The sequence below is a fragment of the Passer montanus genome, unplaced genomic scaffold (assembly GCF_014805655.1).
Source record: "Passer montanus isolate IOZ18808 unplaced genomic scaffold, ASM1480565v1 scaffold14, whole genome shotgun sequence".
In the NCBI taxonomy this organism is placed as follows: Eukaryota; Metazoa; Chordata; class Aves; order Passeriformes; family Passeridae; genus Passer; species Passer montanus.
The window spans coordinates 1,628,385-1,655,356 of record NW_024360941.1 but is presented as its reverse complement, the minus strand read 5'-3'; the positions used below and the strand labels follow the sequence as shown (position 1 = coordinate 1,655,356).

At 37.9% G+C, this 26,972-nt stretch overlaps 1 protein-coding gene across 8 annotated transcripts in view; it reads right to left on the bottom strand.

The window, feature by feature from the left end:
• TMEM131L (transmembrane 131 like) overlaps positions 1-26,972 on the bottom strand; it is a 79,633-nt gene that overhangs the window by 9,908 nt on the left and 42,753 nt on the right. For 5 of the 8 annotated variants that reach the window (XR_005626587.1, XM_039699930.1, XM_039699932.1 and 2 more), the window contains 20 exons: positions 25,002-25,079; positions 22,989-23,142; positions 21,123-21,181; positions 20,663-20,771; positions 19,601-19,703; positions 18,799-18,952; positions 17,998-18,168; positions 17,623-17,692; positions 15,536-15,653; positions 14,837-14,978; positions 13,727-13,836; positions 12,048-12,120; positions 9,869-10,011; positions 9,104-9,246; positions 8,590-8,776; positions 7,351-7,536; positions 6,320-6,469; positions 5,159-5,772; positions 2,885-3,039; positions 1,478-1,602 (listed from right to left, as the gene is read on the bottom strand). Coding sequence is in view for 7 of the 8 variants with exons in the window: in XM_039699930.1 (XP_039555864.1) it covers positions 1,478-1,602; positions 2,885-3,039; positions 5,159-5,772; positions 6,320-6,469; positions 7,351-7,536; positions 8,590-8,776; positions 9,104-9,246; positions 9,869-10,011; positions 12,048-12,120; positions 13,727-13,836; positions 14,837-14,978; positions 15,536-15,653; positions 17,623-17,692; positions 17,998-18,168; positions 18,799-18,952; positions 19,601-19,703; positions 20,663-20,771; positions 21,123-21,181; positions 22,989-23,142; positions 25,002-25,079 (3,044 nt within the window). In the remaining variant the exon portion in view is untranslated. Of the gene's footprint in view, positions 1-1,477; positions 1,603-2,884; positions 3,040-5,158; positions 5,773-6,319; positions 6,470-7,350; positions 7,537-8,589; positions 8,777-9,103; positions 9,247-9,868; positions 10,012-12,047; positions 12,121-13,726; positions 13,837-14,836; positions 14,979-15,535; positions 15,654-17,622; positions 17,693-17,997; positions 18,169-18,798; positions 18,953-19,600; positions 19,704-20,662; positions 20,772-21,122; positions 21,182-22,988; positions 23,143-23,433; positions 23,598-25,001; positions 25,080-26,972 lie in introns of those variants that run through there. The other 3 variants (XM_039699936.1, XM_039699931.1, XM_039699935.1) reach the window with 2 other exon arrangements.

The following is a 26,972-nucleotide window of genomic DNA, read 5'->3' as shown; positions in this document are numbered from 1 at the left end:
TCATCTGCATTTTTCCTTTCCAGGTATTAAACACTTCAACTCACACAGCTATCAAGACAAAGTGCAGGGGAAGCAGTAGGTTTGGGAGTCTTATTCCCCAACTTTACAGAAACCTAAAAAACCTTTCCCAAAATGCAATATTGTACCACACAGACTAGTATACTTCTCAGGGGGACAGACAAAATAACGTGCATTTTTAACTCAATTTTCTAATGCACTTGGCAGAAAGGCATCAGATGTTGCAGTGACAAGCACAGTTTAGCAGTGTACAAAGACCTAGATGCAAAGAAAAATGTGCCCTGTGTTCATTTCACTGGCACAATTATAACTAGAGTATCTTAGCTTTTTGCTAGTAAAGGTGAAATGAAATGTCTGTATCCAATATCATAATCAGAGAGTATTGAGGAAAAATGATTAAAAGTCAGCTGTCAAATTTCTGCAGAAATGGAACGGTTCCATCTTAACTCAGAAAGCAGCAACTGCTGAATTGGTTTAAGGAACAGACACTAAACTTCAGTATTTCACTGCTCATTTCTCAGCTTCCCACAAAATGAACAGAAATTCGTATATGATGAGTTATAACAGCCCTTTCAGATTTACAATCTCCTTTTAAAGTCCATTGACCTCAATAGAAGCACTCGCAATAAAAATTAAGTCTGTGAAGGCTTTGTAGGATTGTGACCTTAAAAGGGCTGGGGGAGGGGAAGGAGTAGGATTTTCTCCTCAGAAGTGTTTCTATTCTAAAAGCAGTATGTAATGAGCATTTTTTAATAATCCAAACAACTTAAATTTAAAATATATTGAAAATAATTAAAAGTAATTTACAACTGACTTTACAATACATTAAAACAATGCAATAAGTGCATGTTTGCATTAAAATGCACTGAAACAATTCTCGGGGTGGGGTGGGGAAGTAACTTTCCACAGTGATCACTCAATATTCTTTACAATCTAGTACTGGTCTACTTGTTTTAATCATTACAGCAAAAATCCAAGCCACTCTGTCATTTCTACCCATTTCTTTTCCAAAATTGTTAGAGGACAACATTCCCCCAGTCACTCAGTATAGCAGATGACTCTCCTGAAGGCGGAATCATTTCAACAATTTTATTTTCCTTTTTTCAGTGAAGAGAATACATGACTAGAACTTCTCCACACAATACGCAAGGGGAAGGAAGCTAACCATCCAAACTTCAGAGACAGCACATTCCAGACTCTAACAGAGAGCTACCACTGCTATGCAGAATGAGCTGCATCTATCTATATGTAGATGGAATATTTTAAATGGAATATTTTAAATTTTTTTGTTTTGCTGGTGATACTTAGTAGTGCACATTCCTAAAAGTAAATCTCAGGCCAGGATTAATGTGTGTTTACTTAAATGGATAAAGCAATCCTGCCTAATGTATTATGCAAAACCTGCAGAAACATTACAGCAACTCTGTGTTTCTTCATGATTTGGTGAGGCAATACATACCTTGTGGATATATTTACATTCTTCTTCTTATTTTTCCTAGATGTTCTATTTCTATTCCAATTCATATTTGGTACATTTCCTTCCTTTTTCTCCTGAGGTTTCTTCTTTCTATATGCATCTTCTTGCTAAAGGCAAAAATACAAGCTGAGACATTATAAAATGAACTTAACTTAGTCAATGAACTCTACTGGATTTTTCTACCTAAATTTCTCTGGACAAAATGACCCGACCCAAATGCATTGTTACTTCATGATTTAGTGGTTTTCCACAGCACATCCTCTTTCCAGCACCATCAATTTAAACAGCCTTTCCAAGACTGTCCATCAAGACAGCAAGAGATGATGAGAGAGAAATTTCTGAATTCCCAAACTCAGCATTTTCCCTTTCACAGCATCTAGCTCTGACTTTCAGGGAAATAAAAAAAATGGAGGGAGAAAAAGTAAAGCAGTCAATAAAATTCCCAATGTGCTAAAAACAAAAAACATCTGCCAGATTTATGATCAGCTGGTGTGTAAGTTCAGCAGCAATAAATCCTCCCTTTCCTCAGCAACTGGGGGCGGTGGGGGAAGGCATTCATTTGAATTACAGCTGAGGAAATTCTGGAGTAAGTTACCAGCAAATACCAGTCATTTCAAAAAATGCAAGAAACAAACTGAGCACCATCAGCCACACGGGCAAAGAAGTTTGTAACAACAGTTCCCAAAGCAAGACTAGACTGTGTCTTTTCTCACATATTCCCCAAGCAATGTAAGCAATTCTTCCTTACACCATTTTGCCATGGGATTTATAGCCAGTAGACAGAATACAAACATAATCCAGATTCTCAGGTTCACTAATTGCCTTATGAAGCTCTTTTAGTGTTTTATGCTGCCTGCAACAAAGGTACAGTCTGATGTGTTTATCATACTCAGAAACCAGGGGTGAAGAATGATCCTTCTCAGCAACTGCACAGTCTGCTAAAGGGCTTCTGCCTGCTGTACTCTCAAATGCAAGTTTCTGATGCAAAGCCCTTGGTTTGGAGATCAGGTCTGCAAGTGCAGGCCAATATGCCCACCTCCCCTGCAGAGAATGTTCCCACATCATTAGTGTGGCTGACAGCTGGCATTAGATGCCATTATGCTTGTGCCTGCTCTGACAGTAACAACCTCTGGCTGTGATATATATGGCTGTTTTGTTTTCTACCCAAACTGTTCACCATTCCATAAAGCAGCATTAATTCACAACGGATGTGGGACAGCACATCTGCACTCTTCCTCATTCACCTTATTTACAGCATTTCAGATCTGTGATTCTACAAAATAGTCCCTACATACACATACATACCTGTATGTGTGTATATATGTATATGTACATAAACTATAAAAAGATAATTTCAAATTTGAAAAGGAGAAAGATCACAATACCAACCTCAGAAGAAGTAATCTCCTCTTTTGCACAGCATGGAGTCTCTTCCTTGGGTCCCTTACTAATCTTTTTCTCTGCAGAAGGCTTTAGGTTGATCTGTTTTTTTGAAGTCTCGCAGTTTTCTGTTTCATTCCTGAGAGGCACTTGCTGGCTATTCCCTACAATTAAACAATAACAACTGTTTGCATGGGAAGAGAAAGGGCTCTCATTCATAACTACATACCTTTCTTTAAAAACAGCCTTGTGTTGCTTTCCAAAATATAGGAGACTAATGTCTTGGCTGATGATACTGGAAAATTTTAAAACCAAAAGCTAATGCAGTGTAAAAATTCTTACAGCAATTGCAAAAAGTAGCTTTGTGTTGGTTCATGGTCATGAGCACACCACTCCCAGTGCATTCATAGATTACACAAGTCGGCTCATCTCATCTGAATTTGAGCTACCTAGGGCTCAGCCATGGATCTGTAAGGCAGCATTTGAAGCTAGAGAACACTGGGTTAAAAAAACAAAGAGAAAAAACCCCGGCAAGCTGAGTGGGAGGAAGGACAGACTTTACTTGGTGCTTGACACCTCTGAAGTGTCTTCTGCATTCACTATGAAGACAAAGGGAAGTCATCCTTTCTTTAGCATGGGTTCCACACTAAAAGTTATTTTACTTGAGAGGCTTGTGAGGAAGAAGAATTATTTTGATCTAAGAGTCCAAAAAATGAAAGCTTCAAGAGGAAGCCTGCCTCGACAACTAGCTGAGCTGCTCAGCTGAGTCACATTCCTCTACCTGGGCCAGGACAGGACAGGACAGAATTAACTTTGCCTCTGATCAGTTCCAGGTATCTCCATCCACAGTGATCTGCTACTGAGGCTCTCAGCTGCTCTGTGTGAGAAATGTCATCATTTTCTGAACTGAACTGGCATTCTCAACTGGGAAAGACATGCCCAAACATTTTTACAGTTTTCTGCCAGCCAACTACAACATCCCAGCTCTGAGTCAGATACTGGCTCCCCTCTGGAGCACGCAGCCACGTGGAGTGCAAAAGGAGCACATGTGAATCAAACACCAGTGAAGGGAGACTGTCAGAGCTCTAAAGAATGCTCTGTTGCTCTCCAGTACACAAATGTGAGTACCCAAGGTCCTGAGGTCCCCGTTTGCACAAAACCAGGCCTATAACTATAATCAGGATACAAACACTGGTACTTTTTAGACTTAACATTTCCTACTATATGTCTTGAAACACAGAAATATCACATGCCTGATAGTGCAGAGAGCCACAACTGCTAACAGACAGTAAGGGAGATTACCTTTAGTGCTTTACTACTGAATACACTGGATGATCGCCTAATTCAAAGCAAAGAATAAGCAACAGTGCATTTTAGGAGCATATGAAGAATCTCAAAATACCATGTAAGAATAAGTGAAAATATCTTGCCTTCACCTGAGATTGCACACTTGTACCTGCTACAGCTCACAGGTGACAACACAAGAAGCAATGAGCCCATGGTAGCAACTACACAAGACCACAAGGCCTGAAATCCCTCTCTGATGGCTCACTCCCTAAATAAACTGCCACAGCTACAGCAAATGCCAGTTTTCACCATTAAATTTCTTTGCCAAGTGCCTCAGTAAAGCCAAGCTTCCAGACAATACACTCTCTTATCCCGCTTTTGATTTCTCCCAGGTGTTCTTCTGTTGTTCTTAAAATTTTGAATTGTGAAGCTAAGAGGTTAAGACTTCCCAGGCAGCTTATCCCCACAATTTCAAAAAAAGAAAAACAAGATAAAAAAATACAGCTATGCAATTACTATGGGAAACACTGATTTGCAGATTCCTACACAATAAAAGTTCACATTATCCTGATGTCAGGTTTTTCTTTATTTGGGCGATGTTATCTGAGGAGTTCTGAGTATCTGCTTCCAAATGTGCTTGCTTGGTGATTCAACCACCATATTTTCAGTGGACCTGAAAACAGCAAACTGGGATCCTTCTGAATATCTGACACGGGCAATTTGTGTCTGATAAGCAGATCTATGACATCAATTATTTTAGCAATTAAAATGCTATGGCAACAAGCTTGAAATTTGTAAACCAAGCAAATTTATGATTTATAAAACAAATTTAAATGTAAGCTGCTTCCTCAGGAATGTAAACAGACAAATCACAGTGAACACATAAGAAACACCACACTCCCTTGTCCCACACAAAAGCCAAAATCCTGATCACAGTGAACTCATTAGAAGACTTCATTTAGTAATTTAGACTGATAGAATTTGAGAAAAAATTACCACTAATTTTCCTTATTTCTTGCAGTTCTGGCTGTTGTTGAGGTGAATTTCTGGACAAGTGACTTTCAGGTAGCTTCTTGGACATCTTCACAGAACAGAACTCCTGTTCTTTAAGCTCAGCTAGATTTTCTGAAGTTTTAAGGTTAGTTTCCTTAGGAAACATACATGTTTGAAGATCTTCCTTCAGATCACACTCTGAAGAAGTATTTTTAATGAGTACTGTATTCTTCAGTGTACTTTCTTCTTTACCCAGAAAGTCTTCTGGAAGAGTTAAATTCTTGTTAACGTTTATGCCATTTGCATATTTCAGAGTTACCCAGTTCTCACTGACAACATCAGTGCAAATGTCCTCTTTTGGTGCTGAGATTTGGTTCTCTGCAGTCTGATTCTGTTTCTCATCAGCAGCTGCAATAGCACTACTAGCTACTGTGTTTGGTTTCTGCTTACTGTAGTAAACTGAACATTTGTGTTTCTTCTGAGAGTGGCTGTAGGTCGCAGGACTTCTCTTTGCCGCACTCTGACTTCGGCTGGAAGAAGGGCCTACAGACAGGAATCCCTTCCCTTTACCTTTATCTGAGGAACTATAGGAATCCATAAATGTCTTGCAGCTTCCCCTGGAGGAAAAAAAAAAGGGATTTGTTTTTCTTTAGAAAGTTATCATTCATTATTTTATGAGATATTGTTGTAAGAAAAGAAAGGGGGGCATATTCACAAGTCATCAAATTGCTTTAGGTCTTTAATTTACCATATCAGCTAAGCACATTCTGATTTTAGTGAGAATTGAGCAACACTCTAAGTATTTGCTCAGACTTCCAACACACTTATATGCTTCAGTGAATAAGTGCCTGACTGACCACTCAAGAGGGTCAGATTGGGAACCATCAATGTGTTTTCCATTCTTTCCATGGCTGCCACACCTGGTGTATCCTTTAGTTTCATCACACAATTTTTACCTTGTGTATTACTGGCAATATTCAAGATTAATAAACCCCAGAGTTCCTCCATTCCTCCTGGTTTGAGGTGGAAGTTCTCTAAAAAAGGCTGCTTGGAACACTGTCTCCTTTAAAGCAGCACACAGCAATATCAGTAAGAATCAGACAGAAAGCACCACACCACAATAAACAGGGTAGAAAAGAAGAAAAGAAAAAAAAGTATTTTTACTTGTAGGAATCAGAGCTGATTACGTCAACGGAGTTGCTGTTCTGCTGTGGTGAAGCACTAGGATTTGGTCTCTGTCTTGATTTCATGAACTCTGCTAGAATATACTGGGCTTGCTGGAAGGCTATCAGAATCACTCCAAGCAGGGACAAACTGCCAAAGAAAACAATAGATATTGATGTCTACAACTTTCAGGAATATTCAGTAAAAGAATTAAAAAGCTTCTAACAAGATACACTTCTCAAATACTTTTTTCAGTAAATTCTAAGTAATAAGACAGACAAAAACTCAAGATACAGCCTCAAAAATGATAGTTGTAATAGTACTTTCTTTTCCTTTTTTCCTTATAGGCCTTACCAGTTATTAACTCAATAAAATAACTTAGTCACGAACTTTCAAAGAAAAAAAATAGAACAAAGAAAAAATCCACTCTAAAAGAGAGAATTTTTGAAGGTAATTTAGACGTAACTGTGTTGTAGTCTTACATCATATCATATTACAGTGTAAGACATCATATCATAATATGACCTATGAGCCCGCTGTTCACTTATGATAGTCATCATCATTATTTAGGTATTTATTAAATACTGTCTCTTTCTTTTCCTAGAGAAAATGCTGGCATAAAATGAGCTACAAATGCCATCATACTTCTGAACTAAAAATGTAGATGCAAAATATCCTCTCTCTCTTCAGTGTATTAATTGCATCAAGCATATACAGATCAAAACAAAAATCTTTCTAATTCAAACCACCTTCTCAATCATGCAGTGTGAATTTTGTTAGCAGGAAAACAGAATGAAAAATTCCTGGTTTTTCAGATCCCTGTAGTCTTCTGTTGCATCTCGAACCAGGCAGTGGTCACCGCTGTTATTTCATTCGTGTTCTGACTGTTTCCAGTGTCCAAACCACGCTAGCATAGCACAGTGTGCATGGAAATCTCAGTCAGGGATGCATCAGCACACATGTGTTATCACCACGACATTCACATGCACTGCATCTTGTAGGAGCTCTGGGGTGCTGTAGGAAAGCCTTACCTTACAAAGAGGACAGTGAGCCTCCAGAAAGACTCTTCCCAGCTGGGTCCTGGCACCACATCAGCACACAGCGGTAATAGGTGGTGGGGGAGAGTCACGTTGAGCGTGAAGTGGAACTCCAAATCAGCAGCAGTCACCAGTGTGAGCTCACGAATCACCCACGAAGAAGTAAAGTCAGGAGTGAATCTGTCAGGAAAAACAGAGCAGGTGTTACTTTTTCATTGATGGGCTGAATTTTTTCTGAAGTCACAATGATAACAAAAATACAAATATTATTATAACAACAACAACAATAATAATAAATAATAAAATTAATTTAATAATATTTACCAATAATTTAATAGTATTCTTAAAATTACTAAACTATTGCTTTGTTATTAATATGAATTACAAATTTATTAATCTAATAATAACAGTTTAGTTATCTAAAATAATATTATTTAATAATATTTTTTAAAGCACAGTTAAATAAAGTGTCCACTATCTGCTTAAACTGTGCAGGTGGCATTAGGTCATCTTACATTGGCAAAATATCTGGGTTTATTGTGACTCTTCACAATACTCTTACTACTGGGAAATGTTTTCCTTTTATCAAGGAATTACACATAATCAACTCAGCTGTCCAGCATACAGCCAGCGTGATTTCAGAAAGGCCCAGGTACTAGGGTGAAAAGCTGGAAAGATAAAGAAAGCAGAAGAAACCAGATTTGTCTCTTCCACTTTCCTGACCCATCTCAGTATTCTACTTGATTGCTAGAAGGTATAACTTGCCTTTCCAATCAGAAGAGGTGAAATTTGTTGTATGGGAAACCACAATTACTTTAATACAGTAACATTAACTTTACTTTTGCTTAAGTCACATAATCTTTCACTCAATAGTTTAAAAAGAATCAGTTTTAGACTACATGCAATGTTGGGAAAACACGACTAAATTGTGGTCAGGCTACTTGGAACAAGTTTAGAGAATAACAAGAAAATAAAAAATTGTGGCAACTCTTTTGTTCTAATTTATTACTTCATAATGCACTGATAAAAGCATGTATGTTGCTTTTTAAAAATAACGGGTCATATAAAGAACCAGTATTATATAATCCATTTGTTAATGTTATCCTGAGGGAAATTCTTACTAAATTTCTATTCAAAATTTTGTGTGTGGTATGCCATTGGAGTCTGTTTCTGAAATTAATTATTTCAAATTTCCACTTCAGTTATTTTGTCAACAAATTTGTCAGTGCTTACACAATGCTGATTTCTCGTGATGAGTTTTGAGCTAGGAAAAATTCCCGACAGTCTAACACTTCAAATCCATATCCTTGGCAACTGTAACCATTAATTTTCATTGATGAAATTGTTATAGGAAGAGGCCCAATATTCTCTACTTTGAAGTTCTTCGTAATGGATAGAATTTGCTTGCTGTCTTTCAGTTCTTAAAGGAAAAAAAGAGAGCAATTAGTTTACAGTGCATAAAATTATTTTCTTACATTCATAAATAAATTGCTATTTTTACTTACAATTGAATAAAAAAACCCCATAAGTGATCAAGATCTAATACAGACTGTTCTGCAGTAGTGTATTTCTAAAACTTTTAACTATTTTCAGTCAGAGTTTTGAAAAATAGAATCTACACTTCTCATGGCCAAGCTCTTCAGCTTTTACCATTCTGTTTCTGTGACATTAATGTCCTTTCTGTATCAGTTCCAGTGCAGAGCAAAGCAGCAGCTGCACAACCAGAGACCTGTGTCTCCTTACTCACGTCGTCTGCAGTCCATTAGTGTCGCCTCTGGCACCTTAAATCGAAGGGATCCTCCTGCACCAGGGAGTCTTCCCCCTACTTTAAGCAATTCTTTGGCTCCAAAGCCTTCTACATTGACCACATCCAGAACAGTTAAGTTGTTTCTGCCATAAAATAAAAACCAAGCAATCAGCCACTAAAGCACAAATTAAGTTTGCAAAATAATGGCTTTGCTCTCTAGGTGCCAAACCAAGATGATAAGTGTTTCAGTAACAGAATCAGTGGCAAAACCTAGACAGGTTTCCCTAAACAAAGACAGGATTACTACAGAAACAGCCACTAGTGAATTCCACAGAGTGAAGGAGCAAGTTTAGTGACCAGTGCTACTAGATAACAACTGTGCCACCTAGTAAAAATGGTTGCTTCTTCATTCAATAAACTCCCTTTTCCTACAAAAGTAACCAAAGTTTGGCTGCATAAAAGACTCACTGGATCCATAACTCCAAACATTGTTAAATCAGCTTGAAAACAGCAAAGCCATGCAACGTGTTTCTCTCTTAACTCAAAATTGCCTCAGTAGAGTCACATGCATTTTATAACCCTCTGACCACATATCAAGAAAACGAACGACTGAGACATAAGGCACAAACACACTCTAAGCAATTTTTATTAAACCAGAGGTATTCTGACTTTCAAATTTTGACCATTTTTCTAGTGCCAGGACTTTGCAAATTCATTTTTACATTGAGCTGCTTGATTCTCACTTACAACTAAAATTTGGCTTACCTGATTAAAATAAGGGAAGCTACTCTTTTGTAGTCAAGAGGTGTAAAAATTACACCAACTTTTCTGGTTTCCAGTGGCTGTAAACTTAAACAAAGCATCTCAGAACTGCATTTCTTGCTGATGAGGTCCTCTTGATGTGCATTCTGTTAAATAAAAAATGCACTTCTTATTCACAGAAAACATGTGTGTTTAAAGACGTTAATAAAGAAAGCACTGTAATCACCATTTAGCACCACATAGAATATTTTGGCAAGGCGCAGAAACTGCTAACTAACTTCTATACCAAAGTCTTTCCTTTTGACAACATAAAACATCAGATAAGATTGTTTATTTGAGCAAAAGTTCATATTACTGCACTTACTATGAGGAATGTATTACTTCATTATTTAAAACAGCTTTTATTTGCTCAGATGGAAAAGAAATTATATAGTGTCTTTCATATTCAAGGAATCCTGAAACACTTCACAACACAAGAACTGAAGTGTACTGATTGCACAGGGAAATGTGGCAACCATTATACCCTCAGTGCATGACTTACAACTTGATTGAAGTGAGAAAGGGACTGCTGGTAAATATGCTGATCATTTGAGTCACTGGAAAGAAGCCAAAGAGAATTCTCAACTATATTAATTGAAAACCAGAATTACCAGAAGTTCACTTAGTCTGGAAATAATGTAAATTTTTTTTAATGCTTTTGTTTATTCTTTCTGCCTTTGAAAAATGAAAATAGCCCTATAACTTGGTCTTCCAGAACTGGGGTCCCCTCTTAGAAAAGGGTAATCAGATACCTATAGCAGTCAAAAAAACCCATAAATATTCCAAAATGGGCTTTCACTTGGTTGTTTCTCAGTTTATGGGTGTTGTTCTAACAGCTTTTCTGATCTTTTTCAGTTCAAAATGTTTTTATTCTTAGTCTTTTTTATTAAAAATAACACATAAAAACTATCAGAACCTGCATTTAATAGTCAGTATTTATTAAAAGCAAGCCATGTATGGCATTTGCAAACCTCCCCATGTCACTCCCTACAAAGATGAGCCTAACAATTCACTGCACATAAACTGACTAGGGAAATGATGACAAATGCAAAAATTTAAATATTAACAACTATTGATTTTGTTAACAAGGCAAGATCTGTCTCATGTGTGCTAAAAGTTTACCTAACTATGCATGTTCCCCATAGCTCTTCAAACCTAATGAAAAACATGTATTGCACACTCTGATGTGAAGATCCACAGCTATTTTTCCATTTGGCCAAGAGTATGGTGTGTGGGACTGTGGAAGCTCACTCCTACCCCTACACTACCTTCCCTTTTTCAGAGTCTGCCTACAGGCTAGGATTTATGAACTGCTGTCTCCTCTCTTTTACAGCAACTCTTACAACTGTTGCCAGAAAGGAAAGGTCAGCTTTGATTACTGTAGCAAACATACTCTTTTCTTTTTACAAGGTACAAATATTTCATTAAGATCTTAAAGCATATGTGCAGAAACATGTATCTACACAGGACATTAAAGATGAAGCTGCAGCATGCCCAAACAGCAAGGAAAATACATGAATTCTGGGCTTTTGTACAAACCAGAAGCCTTAAGAAGAAATTCTTTGGGCATTCTGGATAGTACTCTGGTCACCAGAATGTGCCAGCATCCCTGATCCACCATTTTCTCTGCCATCCACAACACAACATCTCAGGGTTGAAGCACAGCTCAGCACTGGTGTGCCATGGTCAAATGTTACCACACTCATGCAAAAATTAGGCAATGGGAACCAGAGAGAACCATGACATTCCAAACCTGAATCTAGAAGCTGAGATGTAGAAATCCCAGCTCCTCCTCCCCTGAACTACCTGCCACTGTTTCCCTCTACTGAGAGGACAACCAGCCCGCTCCTGACATCACCAACTCCAGAGCCCAACACTTCATGGTCAGCCTGGAGCCAAGGGTGAAGTCCCAGCAACACATCCACACACTTGCAGGCATGCATGCACTTCCTCCCTATAGCTGTATTCAAAACTGACTCAAAGCCTGAAAATAATTAACTGCAAAGATACAAACCCGACAAAGAATCAGGAAAATACTGTGGAACTGCTTTAAATTGCACTTGGGAAGAACCCAGAAGTAGCATAGCTAGAAAAATCCTTCTCTAGTGTGTCAGACCACTTCTACCAAAATGAGCCATCTTACCCTGTGAGAACATTCATCCATTAGCCTGAATTCGGTGGTTGTGAAATTAATAGCTTGCTCATTTATGCCGAACCTAAATAAACCAAAACAAAAAATTAAGCACTTGAAACTCAGCCTGTCAGAACTGCATTGACTTATTTTTACATGCTGGCATCTATTCTTAAATGGAGACTACTTGTACAATTGCATTTTGGCAGTGTGAAATATCGTGGAAATGTGGGTCTGCATTTCAACAGAATACACTGCAAATCAGTTTTATGTGGATTCCACACATTTGGAAAACAGACAAATGGCTGGACATTTTAGGTCTGTCAGTGTAGAATATTGTAAAAGGTAACAGTCAAGAAACAGAATTTCTAAGCCACACAAACACAAATTCCCCAAAGCTCCTTCTGCTCGCATAACTGTTAAGAAATAATCATTATTAAATCTCATATAATTTATTCAAATATCCCTCTTTCTGCTCATGATTTCTTTGGGATAAATTCCTATTTTCCATCACATAATTTGCAAATCGAAGTCACCTAAAGCAATTGATTTGTTTGTCCAAATGCAAATTATAAGCATTTGACATTAGGTATGAATAACTGACATAAGAAAACCAACATACAAAATGTAGATTATAGACGAATGGACCTCCAGCCACTGAACTGAAAACTCACTTGTCACAACTGTCTATGACATTAGCTTAAAAAGAACCAGTTAATGGATGTGATTTCTGGTGAACTTAGAAGATCTGCAGAAACCAAAGTGTGCAAATACAGAGAAAATGTAATTGCAAACCACTAGGAAGAGTCTACGTGGAAACCATATTTAGTACGCAAACAGATGCAGTTATTAATGTGCATATATATACACAGACATATATATGCACATGCATGTACCTATGTAGAGGAATGAGGTTAAGGAAGCAATTACACAGCGACTGGGACCCTAAATAAACAATTACACCTAAGCACAGGAGTAATCCCACTGTCTCTCACCACACAGTCCTACCAACTATAACATTTTTTCAAAGATAAGTGTGACAGGGCTTATTCTGGTGAACTTCAGCTCACCCACTAGGTCCCTTTATTATTAATCTAACTCTCCTCCAGATTTCTCATTAGATCATCTCAAATCTAAAACGAAGTCTAAAACAATGCAGAAACATTTACTTAGCTGACCCTAAAAGTTTATGCTGAGGTTGCTCCCTCTGAAACTGCATTTTTCTTCCCAGTTCCTGTTTCCTCTTTGACCAGAGTTATTACCTAAGAAAACTCTTCCTGGTGGGATGGTTCAGATACCATCTTTTCACTGATCTGTCTACAGACTCTATAGTTACCAACTAGCACTGTGAGGAGATGCACAAGCCCACCTCTGTAAGCTGTTCACCTCACTTGGGCAGCCTGCACTAAGCCTCAGATACTAGAAGATTAACAACTATAATATATATCTGGCAGACACAAACTTGCTTAAAACATGTTAAATTTGTGTTTTATCAATGATGAGGTATATCCCAAAGGCATACACCACACAGGGAGCTGCCCCAAACATGGCTGTCTTGCAAAATGGGTCAGAACAAACCACCATCTAAGTTACACTTTGAAAAACTAAATAAAACCCAATAAGTAACAATCATAAGGTATAGCAAATAAGATCTTTTAAAAGGGAAAACAGTATCCTGAGATAGTTATTACCATTTGTTCAGCAGACTCAGTGAAGCTTGGGGATCAGGGTAGTAAGAAAGAGGCAGAAGCTGCAACGTAACTGGGAAGGATGAAGGGTTTCTTAGTACGAAATATTTTACCTAAATAGTTTGGAGGGGAAAAGAAAGAGTTAAAAACTACATATTTGAGAACTGGTTGGTAAAATAATTCAGTATTGACAATACAATCTGCATTTTCAAGGGACTTCCATCTGGCTTCTGTATCAATGCAGTACAATCATACATGCACATGACTGCATAAAACAGCAGGACATGTCCCTACAATGTCAGAATTTGCAAAATCAGCTAAGGGTGCATTTTGAACCATGTGTATGAAAATACAGACCACCCCCACTCCCCCAACAATCCTTTCATTTGGATTTTGATTTATGCAGACAGATGTGAATAAAGCTCTTGCACAGAAGAAAGTGAAGTTAGTAAGGTGCTACCCCTTCTCAGAGAAGTCTGAATGCAAGCAGGTTATAAAAATTTCTGTAATGACTAACAATTAAATTGGACAAATGGAATATTAAGGTAATACACAATATGTGCATATGAAAATTATTTCCATATGACTGGTTCTGGCCTAGGCTAGGTTAGTAGAGACCTAAATCTGACAAACAAGAAAGAAATAACTGTCCGTGTGGCTGGAAGATACATTGCTCTGCAAGTGTTGTATCTCTCATAAATGTTTTACACACTTCTGTTACACAAGACAGTGGCATGAGGAAGGCCATCCTGTACAGCCTTACGTGCATCACTAATGATGACACATCCTATCCCTAGTCTCATGTTCAATTATTTTACCACGAGCATGTAACTTATACAATGAAAGCAAGGAAAGTTTAACAACTAAAAAAATTGTTGGTTAAAACCTACACTGCTTTACTCTTCTCCTTGTACTAAAGCATTACAACTAGGAAGCTAGAAAACTTATCAAAGAGCCAAAGGATACAAAATTTAGTGTCTTAACTGAGATCAAAACACCAGTTCATAAGCAATATGGAAATGTAAGCAGCACCAAATATTAACCACAGACTTTGTTATTTAAACAAGCTAAACACAAAACTCAGAAAAAAAGTGTAGTAACAACCATCCTCACCATACTACTTTTAACAGCTGTGGCATTAAAGTTGAGTGTAAGGCCAGGCTCTGTAGTCAACCGTGGCAAGAAAAAGGCAAAGGATTCCTCTTCAGAGTTCTTCTGCTGAGTAAAGCGAGCCGATCCTAAAATACTTCTCCTGCTTTATAGTCAAAAGCAGAAAAAATTAGTTTTTTTTCTTTCAAACAAAGAACAACAACAAGAAGATGATTTGCCAGCACCTGTAACTGCATGAACTTATCTTTCCTTGGAAAAGGTCTCTACGAAATAAAGTCCATAAGGCTGTAGCTTAACAGCTAACTTCTGCGTATGTAGACCAGAGATGAAAAACCTTGAAAGCCATTCAAAGACTCTGAGAAGACTGCTATGCAACCTGATGATAAAGGACTCATGCAATTCAATAAATGAGTTGGTGAAACATGCTTGGATTGCCTTCATGCCAGGTAGCCCTGGTGAGATAACTATAGTCAGAATATTATTTGCATTCTAGGCTGAAAAGCTTACTTGTGGCTGGCAGTGCCTTGAAATGAAAGCTGGGGTTGTCTGGGTGCTCTGAAACACCATGTGCTTCAAGAGAACTAACTTAAGTGTATGATCCAGAATGTTTTGTTCTAATTAAGAATACTTCAAAACATAAATATTCTTTTTTACAATACTGTACTGGCTTGAATTAAGAACCTCAACAGATTCTGTACAGACCTGCATGCTTCCCCACGTCTTATTTTCTGCCATCTTTCATAAAGGTCACTTGCAAGCTCAGAATCCACGTCCCAGGCAGAACCGTCCAGAGAGAGACTCTTCTGCCAAAGCAGATTTGCTGAAAGGATAATAGATTTTTCAGATTTTACAGAGACAATATTTGCACCTTCCATCAATCTACTTTTGAACATGAGTAATCGGTAATCAGTATCAAACCCAAAACAAAAAAGGCAACCCACTTTTCCCCTTCAAAGTGAGAATATGCATATATGGGTGTATATATATTATTTTCCATATCAGATTTGTTTAAAGAAATACATCTGCAAAACCAAAGTAACTGTACATGCAAACAAGAGAATGGGCATTGCACAGTTTGTGCATGCTTTAGTAAGCCCTTTTTACTGCTGCTACTCCTAATAGATGCCACTGAAGAGTAACCATGTCATCAGTAGTCTATAAAGTACTCTCCACTGATGGCAGTAAAGTACCAAGATAATATGCTACATAGTGGGACAAAAATATAGTAGCATGGCACAGCAGGGAGCATAACAATTCCCAGTTTGGCAAAAACAGTCTTTTCATTTTAGCTTCTTTTCTAGAGGCTGATAATTTTCTCAAATTCTTCTTAAGATGAATTGCAAAGCTTTACATCAGTCTAAAGATTATTGCATTTTAGAAAGTTATACTCATATTGGTTGAAGCATTTTCACACAGCAGAAAGTAGTTAGAAAAGCAAGCTTCTTTAGAAAGAAAACAAAAAATACTTATTTTGAAAGTGCATGTACTTTATTTTACAATCCTTAAGGTTTAAAGTAATGAACTGAGATTGGTGATTATTGGAATAATCCAACTACAACCTCTTTAGAACAGTATTTTCAGGCTAATGCATTACACATTTCTGTTTAACAAATAGTAGTATCCTAAAGCAGAAGGTAGAATACCTGTAAGTACAGATCTCATTATATGTATTATTAGAATGAAAATAAAGTAAGCAAGTATTCAGTTGCATCAACTATAATCCTTCACTGAGATTAAAAAAAAAAAACAAAAAAGCAATTTGCTTCTAAGATATGGACCTTAGCATTCAAGAGTCTCAGTAAGTGTTCAAGTCACAGGTTTCTATATGTCACCTCAATTTTCCTTTTCACATCCGACTGACTGCTACTGCCTTCCTCATATCCTCACACAGAGATACCTTTTTGGAAATGTCCTCTTGAAAAGATATCCAGGAGAGGCTCAAATATTTAAAGCCTATGATACCAGCTGCCTTCTGAAGCTCCTCACTGTACAGAGAGTAAAAACCACTATTCTGAACCAGCTTTTAACAGGTTCAGCATTCTTTAGGCAGTATCATGCCATGTTATACCTATTGCTGTGTTTTGTAAATGCCAGCCAGGTACTTGAAACAGCTCCCAGCATTACAGTATCTGGAGATAGATTCTTCAGTTTCAGAAAAAATGAGACCCCTTCTTTCTGTTTCATATCATACAGTGTTAAAGATGCTGTTTTATAAACCTGATAAACCATATTTGCTGAAATCAATGGAAATATTGCTGTGGGAAAGAGATAAAGAGAAGGCTTTCAAGTTTAACTCTAGATACAGGCATATACTGGTCAATTTTTGTTTTGGTTTTTTGGGGGGTTTGGTTTTGTTTTTCATAAAAGAATTCCCAGGATCTGGGCCCAGGTTATGCACATTTTCTAATAACTTTGAGTTAGTGGACAGTTTTACCATTTTACTTCAACATCTCTCAAGAAAACGTGTGTGAAGAAAGAAAAGGGCAATACATCACCAATGAGAATTCATAGGAGAGTTTCAAATACTAAAATTTTTTTTAAAAATGCTTCAACACAGAACAATAGCTTAGCACATGCTATGGAACTAGATGTCTGATATACTGCAGCATGTACTCAGTACCCTCAGCCATTTGTATACTCCCAGAAAAGTGGATGTTTTTAAACTAATGTAAAACTAAGTATTTGCATGAACAATCTCAATATTCTCATTACAAATCCTGCTATATAGAATGAATTTTCTACAATAAAACTGCGGTCAGATGCCAAAAAAAAGCCTTAGACGAGCCTACCTGAATCAGACTTTCCCAAGTAGCACTGAATATCACAGTGGGCAATTGCTTCAAAATTAAGATCTCCCTGCTGGAAAAGCAAAACAAAAATATGACAAAACAAGAGAACAAATTTCCATTTCTCAGTGGATAATTTCATAGAGTAAAATAAGAGAATTTTGAATTAAGATAATTAAGTGCCAAGAGAACTATAATTCCATTGTTGTTCAACTCTAGGGACTTAACCTCTCAATCTTCAGAATAGTCTAACAGAGTGGTCTGGTACTGAGCTTTTGTTTCAGGTCTAAGAACACATTTCTGGCCTGAGAGAGACTCCGCTGCAGTTGGGTTTGCAGTGCATAATAAGAACTCAACACACAGTGCTGAACACAATACCTTGGACACAGTTGAGTATATCTGCAGAGGTATTTCAAACATCACTCCCACATTTGTGGACACACAAATACTAGAGAGCACATTCGTTACAGTGTCTTTCACACTGAGCTTCAAAGAAAAAACATTCCAGCAGCCTGGAGGTAGAGTCAGAGGTTCAGCGAAGTTCAGAATCTGGAAAGAATGAAATGACAGCTGAATTAAAATTGGTACAGCACTTTCTGATGCAGGTGGTACCTTGAAAAACGCAAATTTTCTCGTTCTTTGTGTTTTTGCTGTTACTACATAGCCATATGTGCTCATACCTGATCCATACAGTGCACTTATGCAGATCTCAATATCAAAACATAAGAAGAGCCATTTAGATGCCTACATAATGTGCTTATTCATAAACCAGATTTGGCTGATTTGAACCAAGCAGTTGTGGCACTAAATTATCGGCTTTAAAGGTCATCTATGCACTAAAGGCTTCCACTATGAAGAAATGCTGAATCCTAGAGAGCACAAACACACACATTCAACAATTCTGAGAACAGAGCAATGCTCTGTAATTTGATGCATCTGTAGCTGCAACTCAAGTGAAAGAACAGTTGTCAATAAAACAATACAAAAGTAAGCTGGACAGTGAATAATGCCTCTTGAGACAGTAACCTAATAGTTGCAGATGTACATGAACCTTTATTTTTAACTGATTCCAACCAGTTCTAAGAACACAGAGTTCTTCAAAGAACCTATTTTGTATGTCAGAGGTCCATATCTTTAAATCAAATACAAAACATTGTACAAAGAAGAGATAAAGCTTACCTTTACTATGTTCTTTGTTTCCCTGGCTATGAAGACCTCATTCAATTCAATGTTGAAGTAAAAATTGTTTGTAAACCATATGGACCAATATCCTGAAGCATTATGATGTGGTTCTATATGAAACAGTGCTGCAGAAGGATCTACATCAAAATACCTATAAGTAAATACATAAAAAATATAAATACACCTGCTACTGTCCTTGAGTACACAACAAGTGGTCTATACAAGAGAAGGTACCATAGCATTCTTGTACAATGAGGCTCTTCTAAGTTTCCCCAGAGAAGAACAAAATTATTTATTTGAGAATAACTACTTATGAGAGTAAAAATTCTCAAGAACCATGTAAAAGAGATAGGCAAAGTATCTACCCCTCTTGTATACTGTAGCACAACACTGCCTATTCTTTTGTGATACAGCAGGCCGGATGAAATTGGCAAAAGATGACTGAAGCAAGAGAAGACCTCACATTTTTTCTAAGACTATCCAGCTTCTGCGCTGTATTAACAAGGGTGCTGGAAATGTTACCATAGACTAAGCAACATTTATATTACATGAGCTGCTAAAGCACATTTTTTACTGGCTCCTAAAATTCTTCTTGGGATAAAATACAGAATTATTGCTTTAAATGTGACAGGTCCATTTTGGCAAATGACACAGCAACAATAGGAAGAAGCCTCTTCACTCACTTTGGAATCACAGAGTAACAAAGGAAGTTAACTTCATCTCTTAAAGTAAGGTACAACATTGTCATTACAGTATCAGTCAATGTTAACAAACAAACAGAAATCCACTGTCAACCTACCCTTCCATCACAGGACAGAAAAGACAGGCTTTGAGTGTTGTAGTGCCTTTCAAAAGATAGTTCTTGTTGTCAGAGTAAAGACTTTCACTGCCACAGGATGCAGCTGGGAAAGAGCAGACACATGGAATACATCACCCAGAAGCATACCCAAAATTATTTTCATGGAAAGATTTGCAAGAACACTAAAAAGGGGAACCTTTGTTGGTACAATCTCACACAGGTAAGTAAAGTGTCTAATTGTTTGAGTCCTAAGACTCAATCTTTTCAGAGGTTTCAAACCTTGCCTTAAGGAATATTCATGAATGCTAAACACCTTCAAAAATACACACACAATGAGGCTGTGAAGAGCAACCCGACCAATTTTAACCACATTGTCACTGGCACAGCATTCTTACTAATCAGAGCACACTGCCTCCTTTTATCAAATGAAAAACTGCTCTGAAAAAGAGAATCACTTAACATAAATAGTCCCTTTCTTCCTATTATTCATCCATGTTTTCTGTAGGAAAAACACATCTCAATGTCGTTACGAAAGCAGCCTGTTTCATTAATGTTTAAAGTCTGTACACTGCAGTCTAGTGGTCAGAACAGGAAGCAGGCTGGAGTCAGGAATGCTTAAATGCCAATCTCTGCTCTTCCACAAACACGTCTGGTTTCAGGCAAGCCTCTTCAATGGTCCTGCCAAGCAATGTCAGGGAAAATGACCACCCAAGCACAATAGCCTTTTAGAAAACATATTCAAAACAGAAAAACCCCCATAAACTATAAAAGGATGTTGAAAAAGCATATTCAATGATTATGCTTATTGTAAAATCAGCTAACATTTTAGCAACTGTTTTTTCCCTGTTTTCAAGTATGTATAGCTTAGAGCGTTCAACCAGCATAAGAAGAACCACATATACATGAAAAGGGTGGAAACTATTAGCAAAAAGAATTCATCCTCTTTCTCAATAAAGTCTAGACAAGTTGATTTTGAGATCTTTCTCTGCTGAAAAAAAAACTACCCTTTTTTCAGCAATGAAATCCTATTTAATCATATCTCCAAGTATGTGTAACCTGTACCTTTACAAGAAATAGAAGCAACTTTTGTGAAGTTAGTAGACGATGAGGATAGCAGTACTGGCTCAAACTCCACAGCTGATGTGTCTTTTTGTGACAGCTGCTGTATTTCCTGCAAGAGGACAAGACAAATTATTTTTATAGCAGTACTACTCTTATTATTGTTGCAGCTCCTGTATTAGTCTATCTTCTTGTCAAATTTGCATGCCACCATCTGCCATTTTCGCGTATCTTCTAAATCAACACGTGAACTTTTATTCAAGTTAACAGCTCTTATGTATTAAAAAAAAAATCCATCACTGAATTACATGTCATTTCAAGGATCTATTAGACATTTGGGTACATTTTAAAAACTTAGAAGTGTGACATTTGCCACCAGCAAAATCAATCTGCTATTAGAGAGAGCAAATTCCCTAATCAAATTCACCACCCTGAATTATGACTTCCTGAAACCCATGATTACCTGTATATGCACCAGGCTGTTTCCAGAATGCATGACATACACATCTACTGATGAATGACCTGTCCAAAAGAATAAACACCAAGGTAAGATCACCAAGGACAGAAACATTTGTTTTGTCAGACAGTCACAGGAGAAGCAATCCCAATTTAAATTTTAAAATCTTTGCGTGACAGATACCCTTGTAAAAAGGGGGAACTATTCACATCTTCAGATGTGAATTTGCGAGAGCAGTAAAAATGCTTTAAAATATAATCTTTAAAATGCAAGCATTCCCAGGAAATAATACAAAGCCAGATTCAGCTCCTTGGGCTCAAATCAGGAATGGTCCTATCACCCAATAGGTAGCAAACTATTGCCTAAAGCAAGAGCAGAAAGAGTTAACACACCTTTCACCTGCTGGTAAGGTGTGAAAGGTGGTTGTGAGGCCAGTTTTGGTCACTGGCAAAGCTATGCTCCCATCCACAGGACAGCAGAAAGATGTAGAGGACCAAAAGAAGAGCAGCAGGACAGAATAAGAGATGACCATCATACTACAGTCCTTCCACAAGGAAGGTAACTTGAGTTTTTGCCCTTGCTTATACCTGTATTAAATCAGTGTATGCAGGCTGACATGAAAGGACATTCTCCCACCTGACCAGCCATGATTCTAATAATGTGTGTGCTTTGCTCAGCTGCTTGAAAGCAAGACTGCAAGTGCCAGCTTCCAAAAGAGGGTTCAAGGTACTGATTATGAGCTCCACATACCCCACAGCTGTTTAAAGCACATACACTTCTGCAGCCTTTCCAACTGGTTAGTTCCCTTGTGCAGACCCTGCCTACCTACTGTCCTGCTCTAGGTGCTAACTTCCCACCAACAGCTAATCCAAAAGGCTTATAGGACCCACCCCTAGCACAGACAGGACTTATAATTGCACTGTATTTGACAGAAAACAGCCCTAAAGATATTTCTAGTACTTTAACCATCGAAAGTGTTAACAGTGAGCACCCTTGACAGAACAGATGGGAACAATTTTCTACCAGCATCAGAATAAATGTACATCCACAACTCAACATAACAAAGCCCTGGCATCTCATTGGCAGGCAAACTAGGTTTACAGTGGGTATTTCAGTTTCAGCTCTTGAAATACCACATCACAGAATAGGCATGAGGGAAACAGAACATTTCATAGATATTGTTTTGTGTATATTGTATCTATTGTTTTGTGACTAGATTTTGAAATACATTCCTCAAAATTTCTACAAGTATGTTAAAAAACATTATTTCAATCTGGATTCTTAAGCAGCTTCTTCTTCTCCAATCAGAAAGGAAAACTGGCAGAAAAGTCTAAAAAAAGCTATTCTAACAGACTGCAAGGCTCTATAAATAATTTAAAATCCCCTGGATTTAGAGGATTTGCAGTATAAAGAAACTGCAAGGAGTTGATTGTTTTGCCTGTGGAATTCTAGCTTACAAGAACAAATGATGTGCACATCTGTATTACCTCATTACCCTACTTTCCATAATGGCCACTGTCCCCAGTACTGTATAAATCACTCTGCCTTCACAATCCCATTATGGTCAATTTAATTAATGGGAAACCAGCAATGCAGTTATAGAATTCAAAGGACCATGACATCTTTCCACACTATTTAAGCATGAGGAGATCTAGTTTACAACTTTACAGCTGTTACCTTCACGAAGAAAACTGCTTATGATAACTCTGCCCAACAAAAATTCCCTACAAGCTGTGTTTAACTGAACTTACTTGGTTTCCCTTACTTGTGAAATTAAGCTGTCACTGAATTTGCTTCAATTTAGGATGTCAAATTACAAATCACATATAAAAACAAGTTGAATTACACTTAACAGGCATATTTAGGACTTACCTGAGGTCTTTGTTCTTTCCATTGCTACATAAACTATAAAAAGATTCTCCATTAAGTATTGTCTGTGCTCCACAAAATCTTGCTGGGCATTTTCCACTCTTACTGTTAAGCTCATTTCTAGCAGCATTGGGTCATCGGACATAAAACAGCAACTCTGGAGCGAGACAAAGGGATATGGTGTGTGTGTGATGGGGACAGAACAGAAAAAATACATTACACACTAAGGAACTTTGAGAAATTGATAGAAAGTATTATCTAAGAGACAAGGTTTCCAACACCAAAGTGCTGGCAAAACAAAAGCAATTAGGACCTTTGCTAAAATCTCAGCAGAAACCAAACACAGTGCAGGTACAGAGAGCACAGCAAAAACAAAGACAAAAACAACTAAAAAAGACACTGAACCTTGAGAGAATGCAAATTTATAAACTGTCTTAGTCAGTCTCACCTCAGGGACTGTAAAACAGTTTCCTTTGTTAAATCCTCTGCCTTCAATAAAATGTGCCATAAACAGACTGATGCATGTGTCTTAATGGTAGGAAGACAGTTCATGTTCACTGGTCTGTTTATAGTTAATTTTTCCAAATCCTGTGTTTTTGTCTCCATTTCTCACTGAAGTAATTTTAAAAAAACAAACATACATGTACAATTCTTAATAGAAAACACTGTTGTCTAGCTAGAATACTTCAGAAAAATACAAATAGGGTCTTATTTCCATCTGTAAGTAGTGGCTGCTGTTAACACAGCTAAGTCATAGCAACTACAAAGACACAGACACCATTTCGCAAAAAAAATTAAAGCCAACAAAGCAAAATAGAACTAGACAACCAGCAGTGAACAACATAAATTAGTCCTGCATCAAACCACAAAGGTCACTAAACTCAAACCACAAAGGTCACTAAAGGAGGACTAATTTGCTCAGGATGGCGGATTAGAAGGAGAAAATTGGCATGGGAAGTGGTCTCAGAAGTGCAGCAAAACACTTGCAGCAAATCTCAAGTGGTGCAAGAAAGTAGAGCAGGAGTGGGGAAGCGCCTGAGGATAGGATGCCAGCTCCCAGCTCACACAGCATCAGAGACCCTCAGCACCTGAAATGGCTGCCAGGAGCAGGAGAAGGGGCTGCCTTGCAGACTGGAGCACAGGTGTGGTGTGCCCTAGGGAAGCTCAGACCAAAGGGCAGAAAGCTGCACTCCATGCAGCCTCCAATGCTCAGGTGCACCTCAAGCACCTCAATGCACCACAGGAACCAAACAGGGAAGTGAAGCAGCTTAGGAACACCACCACATGCAACACATATTCCACACAGGAATACAGCTATGGAGCCTGGGCCTCATCACTCCTGGGCAAAGAGGGGCAGCACAGCACAGGTCTGAGGCTGAGCCAACACCTCACCCACGGCGTAGGCGCTGAGCAGCACCCACCTGCCCCGTAAGGAGACAGAGAGAAGGGAGGAGAACCCACGTGGCACTGCCCAGGACAAGGAGAAAACTACTGTCCTGAAGGCTCAGTGCTTTTGGAGGGGCACCTCTGCTAACACACTAGCCCTTCCTCAGCTCTGCCCAGCACCATAGCTGCCCTCATACCCCCCTGAGAAACAGCCCAGGCTCCAGCCTCTCAGCTCACTGATCATTTCTCACTGCGAACCAGACACTTGTGAAAAGTTTCTGGAGAAAAGAAATTACAGAAATCTAATAATTTTTGTGCCCTACGTAGGCAGTATAACACCTACACATCAGAAAGCTTAGCCTGTTGGACTGGTTTTGGTTTGGTTTTATGTGAGATTTATGGGGTGGTGGGTATCTTTTTCCATCTCCTTCTCTCCTAAAGATTTTAGTGTGATATGTGTGACACTTAATTTGTATCAGAGGATACAATTTTATAAAAGCACAATTCCCCTTTAAACTGAGACACTGAAAACTGCATTTTTACTAAAACTTCTAGAGCTGTAGAGTGTCCCTCTAAGCTTGGCTTAAAATAAGAAGACTTACATAGATATAAAATACTAATAAAACATACCTTAACTAGCTGATGTGTGTCATTAGGTGAACTGCATCCAAGGTGAACCCGTAATAGACTAGCATTCATAGTTTCTGTCTGTAAGAAAGAAAAGTGAAGAAAACATCAAACACATTGGTTCAAATGTTATATAAATCCAATTCACATACCATAATTTATGAGGATAATAGGACTGCTTCCTTATATATGTAACATAGCAATGTAAGGAATTTTTTTTAGTTAATACAATTACTCTGTCCACTAATCAATTTCTGAATCTCAGGACTCCATCAATATCTACCTACTTATCAAACTATTATTACACACGATTATTAAATATTTATATAGCATCTGCATGAGAACTCTTACAAATTTTCTTATGCCAAAAAACCTGTATTCAACAGGGCCTTTGTGTGCAATATAAAAGCTTGTTTCCTTGTATTCTGTGTATTTTCTTTGCTGATTGGATAGTGAAATACAGTATCTAGGCCAAGAACATAATGCTTCTTGGACGTGGTCTGATACATAGGCTTCATGCCAAAATGGACAGACAGAAAATACTTGTTTTGCCTTTTTATTCACTAGAATGGGAAAAGAAAAGAAAATAAAAGATGACATTGACTGTGCCAGCTTGTAAAGCACTCATAAATCTAATGGGACAACAGCACTGACAAAGCCAAGTATAGTTCATGAAAGCTATCTGGAAATCTGCACTGCCAAATTACTGGCACAAACTGCGCAGCCAGTATATCTTGATTCTGAATTAAATTTTAAAAAAAACTAAAACAACAAAAAAAGCCAGAATCAGAATGGCAGACCTGTCATTCTGTCAGTGCCTTTCTTACAGCCAAATGTCATGCTAATTTTGAGACTAATGTGGAACCCCCACCCTCTGTTTCTCTTGTGATACTGATATATCTGAATAGGGTATCTGCAGGTTCAGGTTTTTGAACGTGTGATGAAACTGATTTTAAACAATTTCAATAATTTGACGCTGAAAAGCAAACCTGAAGAAACTTTTGAAGGTATCTAGCACCCTATTTCATATCTTTTTAGTACAGGAAAAGTAGGACAGGCAGGGGCACATGAGTAGAGAGACTTAACACGTGTGTGGCATTTCATGGGGCCCAGTTTTATAAAAGCAAAAGGAAGCCAGTATTTGCATTCCTAATTCAACAGCATTTCATACCAAAATGACTGAGGCTTCACACAAGAGGGCGACGTAGCCCCTGTAAAGGTGGTTAGTGGCAACTCAAACACTGTCCCCAGCATAGCTTTCTGGGGGACTCAAACACCTGCAAAGTCTTTTCTTTTTTTACAGATGTTTTTGTTTGTATCAAATTGTGAGAGCAGGAAGAAAATAAAACACATGGCTGCTAGTGCAGTTTTAACAAGGCAGTAAGATTACAACTTTGGAGGTCATTTTCTGATCAGATAAAACTTGATGCTTAAGAGTTCCCTTTTCAGTGCTTTTTGAAAAAACACTACTGCTTTCATGGTCCTTAAATAAGGATTTGTTAGCCCTTATTCAATGCCATTGTCATTTAAAGTAACTTAAGACCCCAGATCCCTATTAAAAAAATCAGCTACATCGTATTATTCCAGCCCTTGTTTTTCTTGACCTGGCATAGATCAAACATGGGAACTGCTGTCACCTTAAAATTGAACCTTCAAATGTACAGAAGGAAAAACAAAATGCTACTGGGGGGTATTTGTTGTTGATCTGTTTTCTAGCGGAAATTTTTATTTCTTTGTGAGGCTATCTTCAGAACAGCAAACAGATTTGCATTTCTCTAAGGCAGAAAATAATGCATAGCTGACATGCCAAATATCTTACAGCACCAGCAGGATGGCTCTGAGTTAACCCTAAAGAGAAGATAATGCATCTGAGAAGGAAACACTGTCAGAAGCAGAGTTTCCAACCAGACAAATCCAGGACCATCTCCCAGCAGTGCAATCACTCCGTTTATACTGTAAACATCACTGCTAATG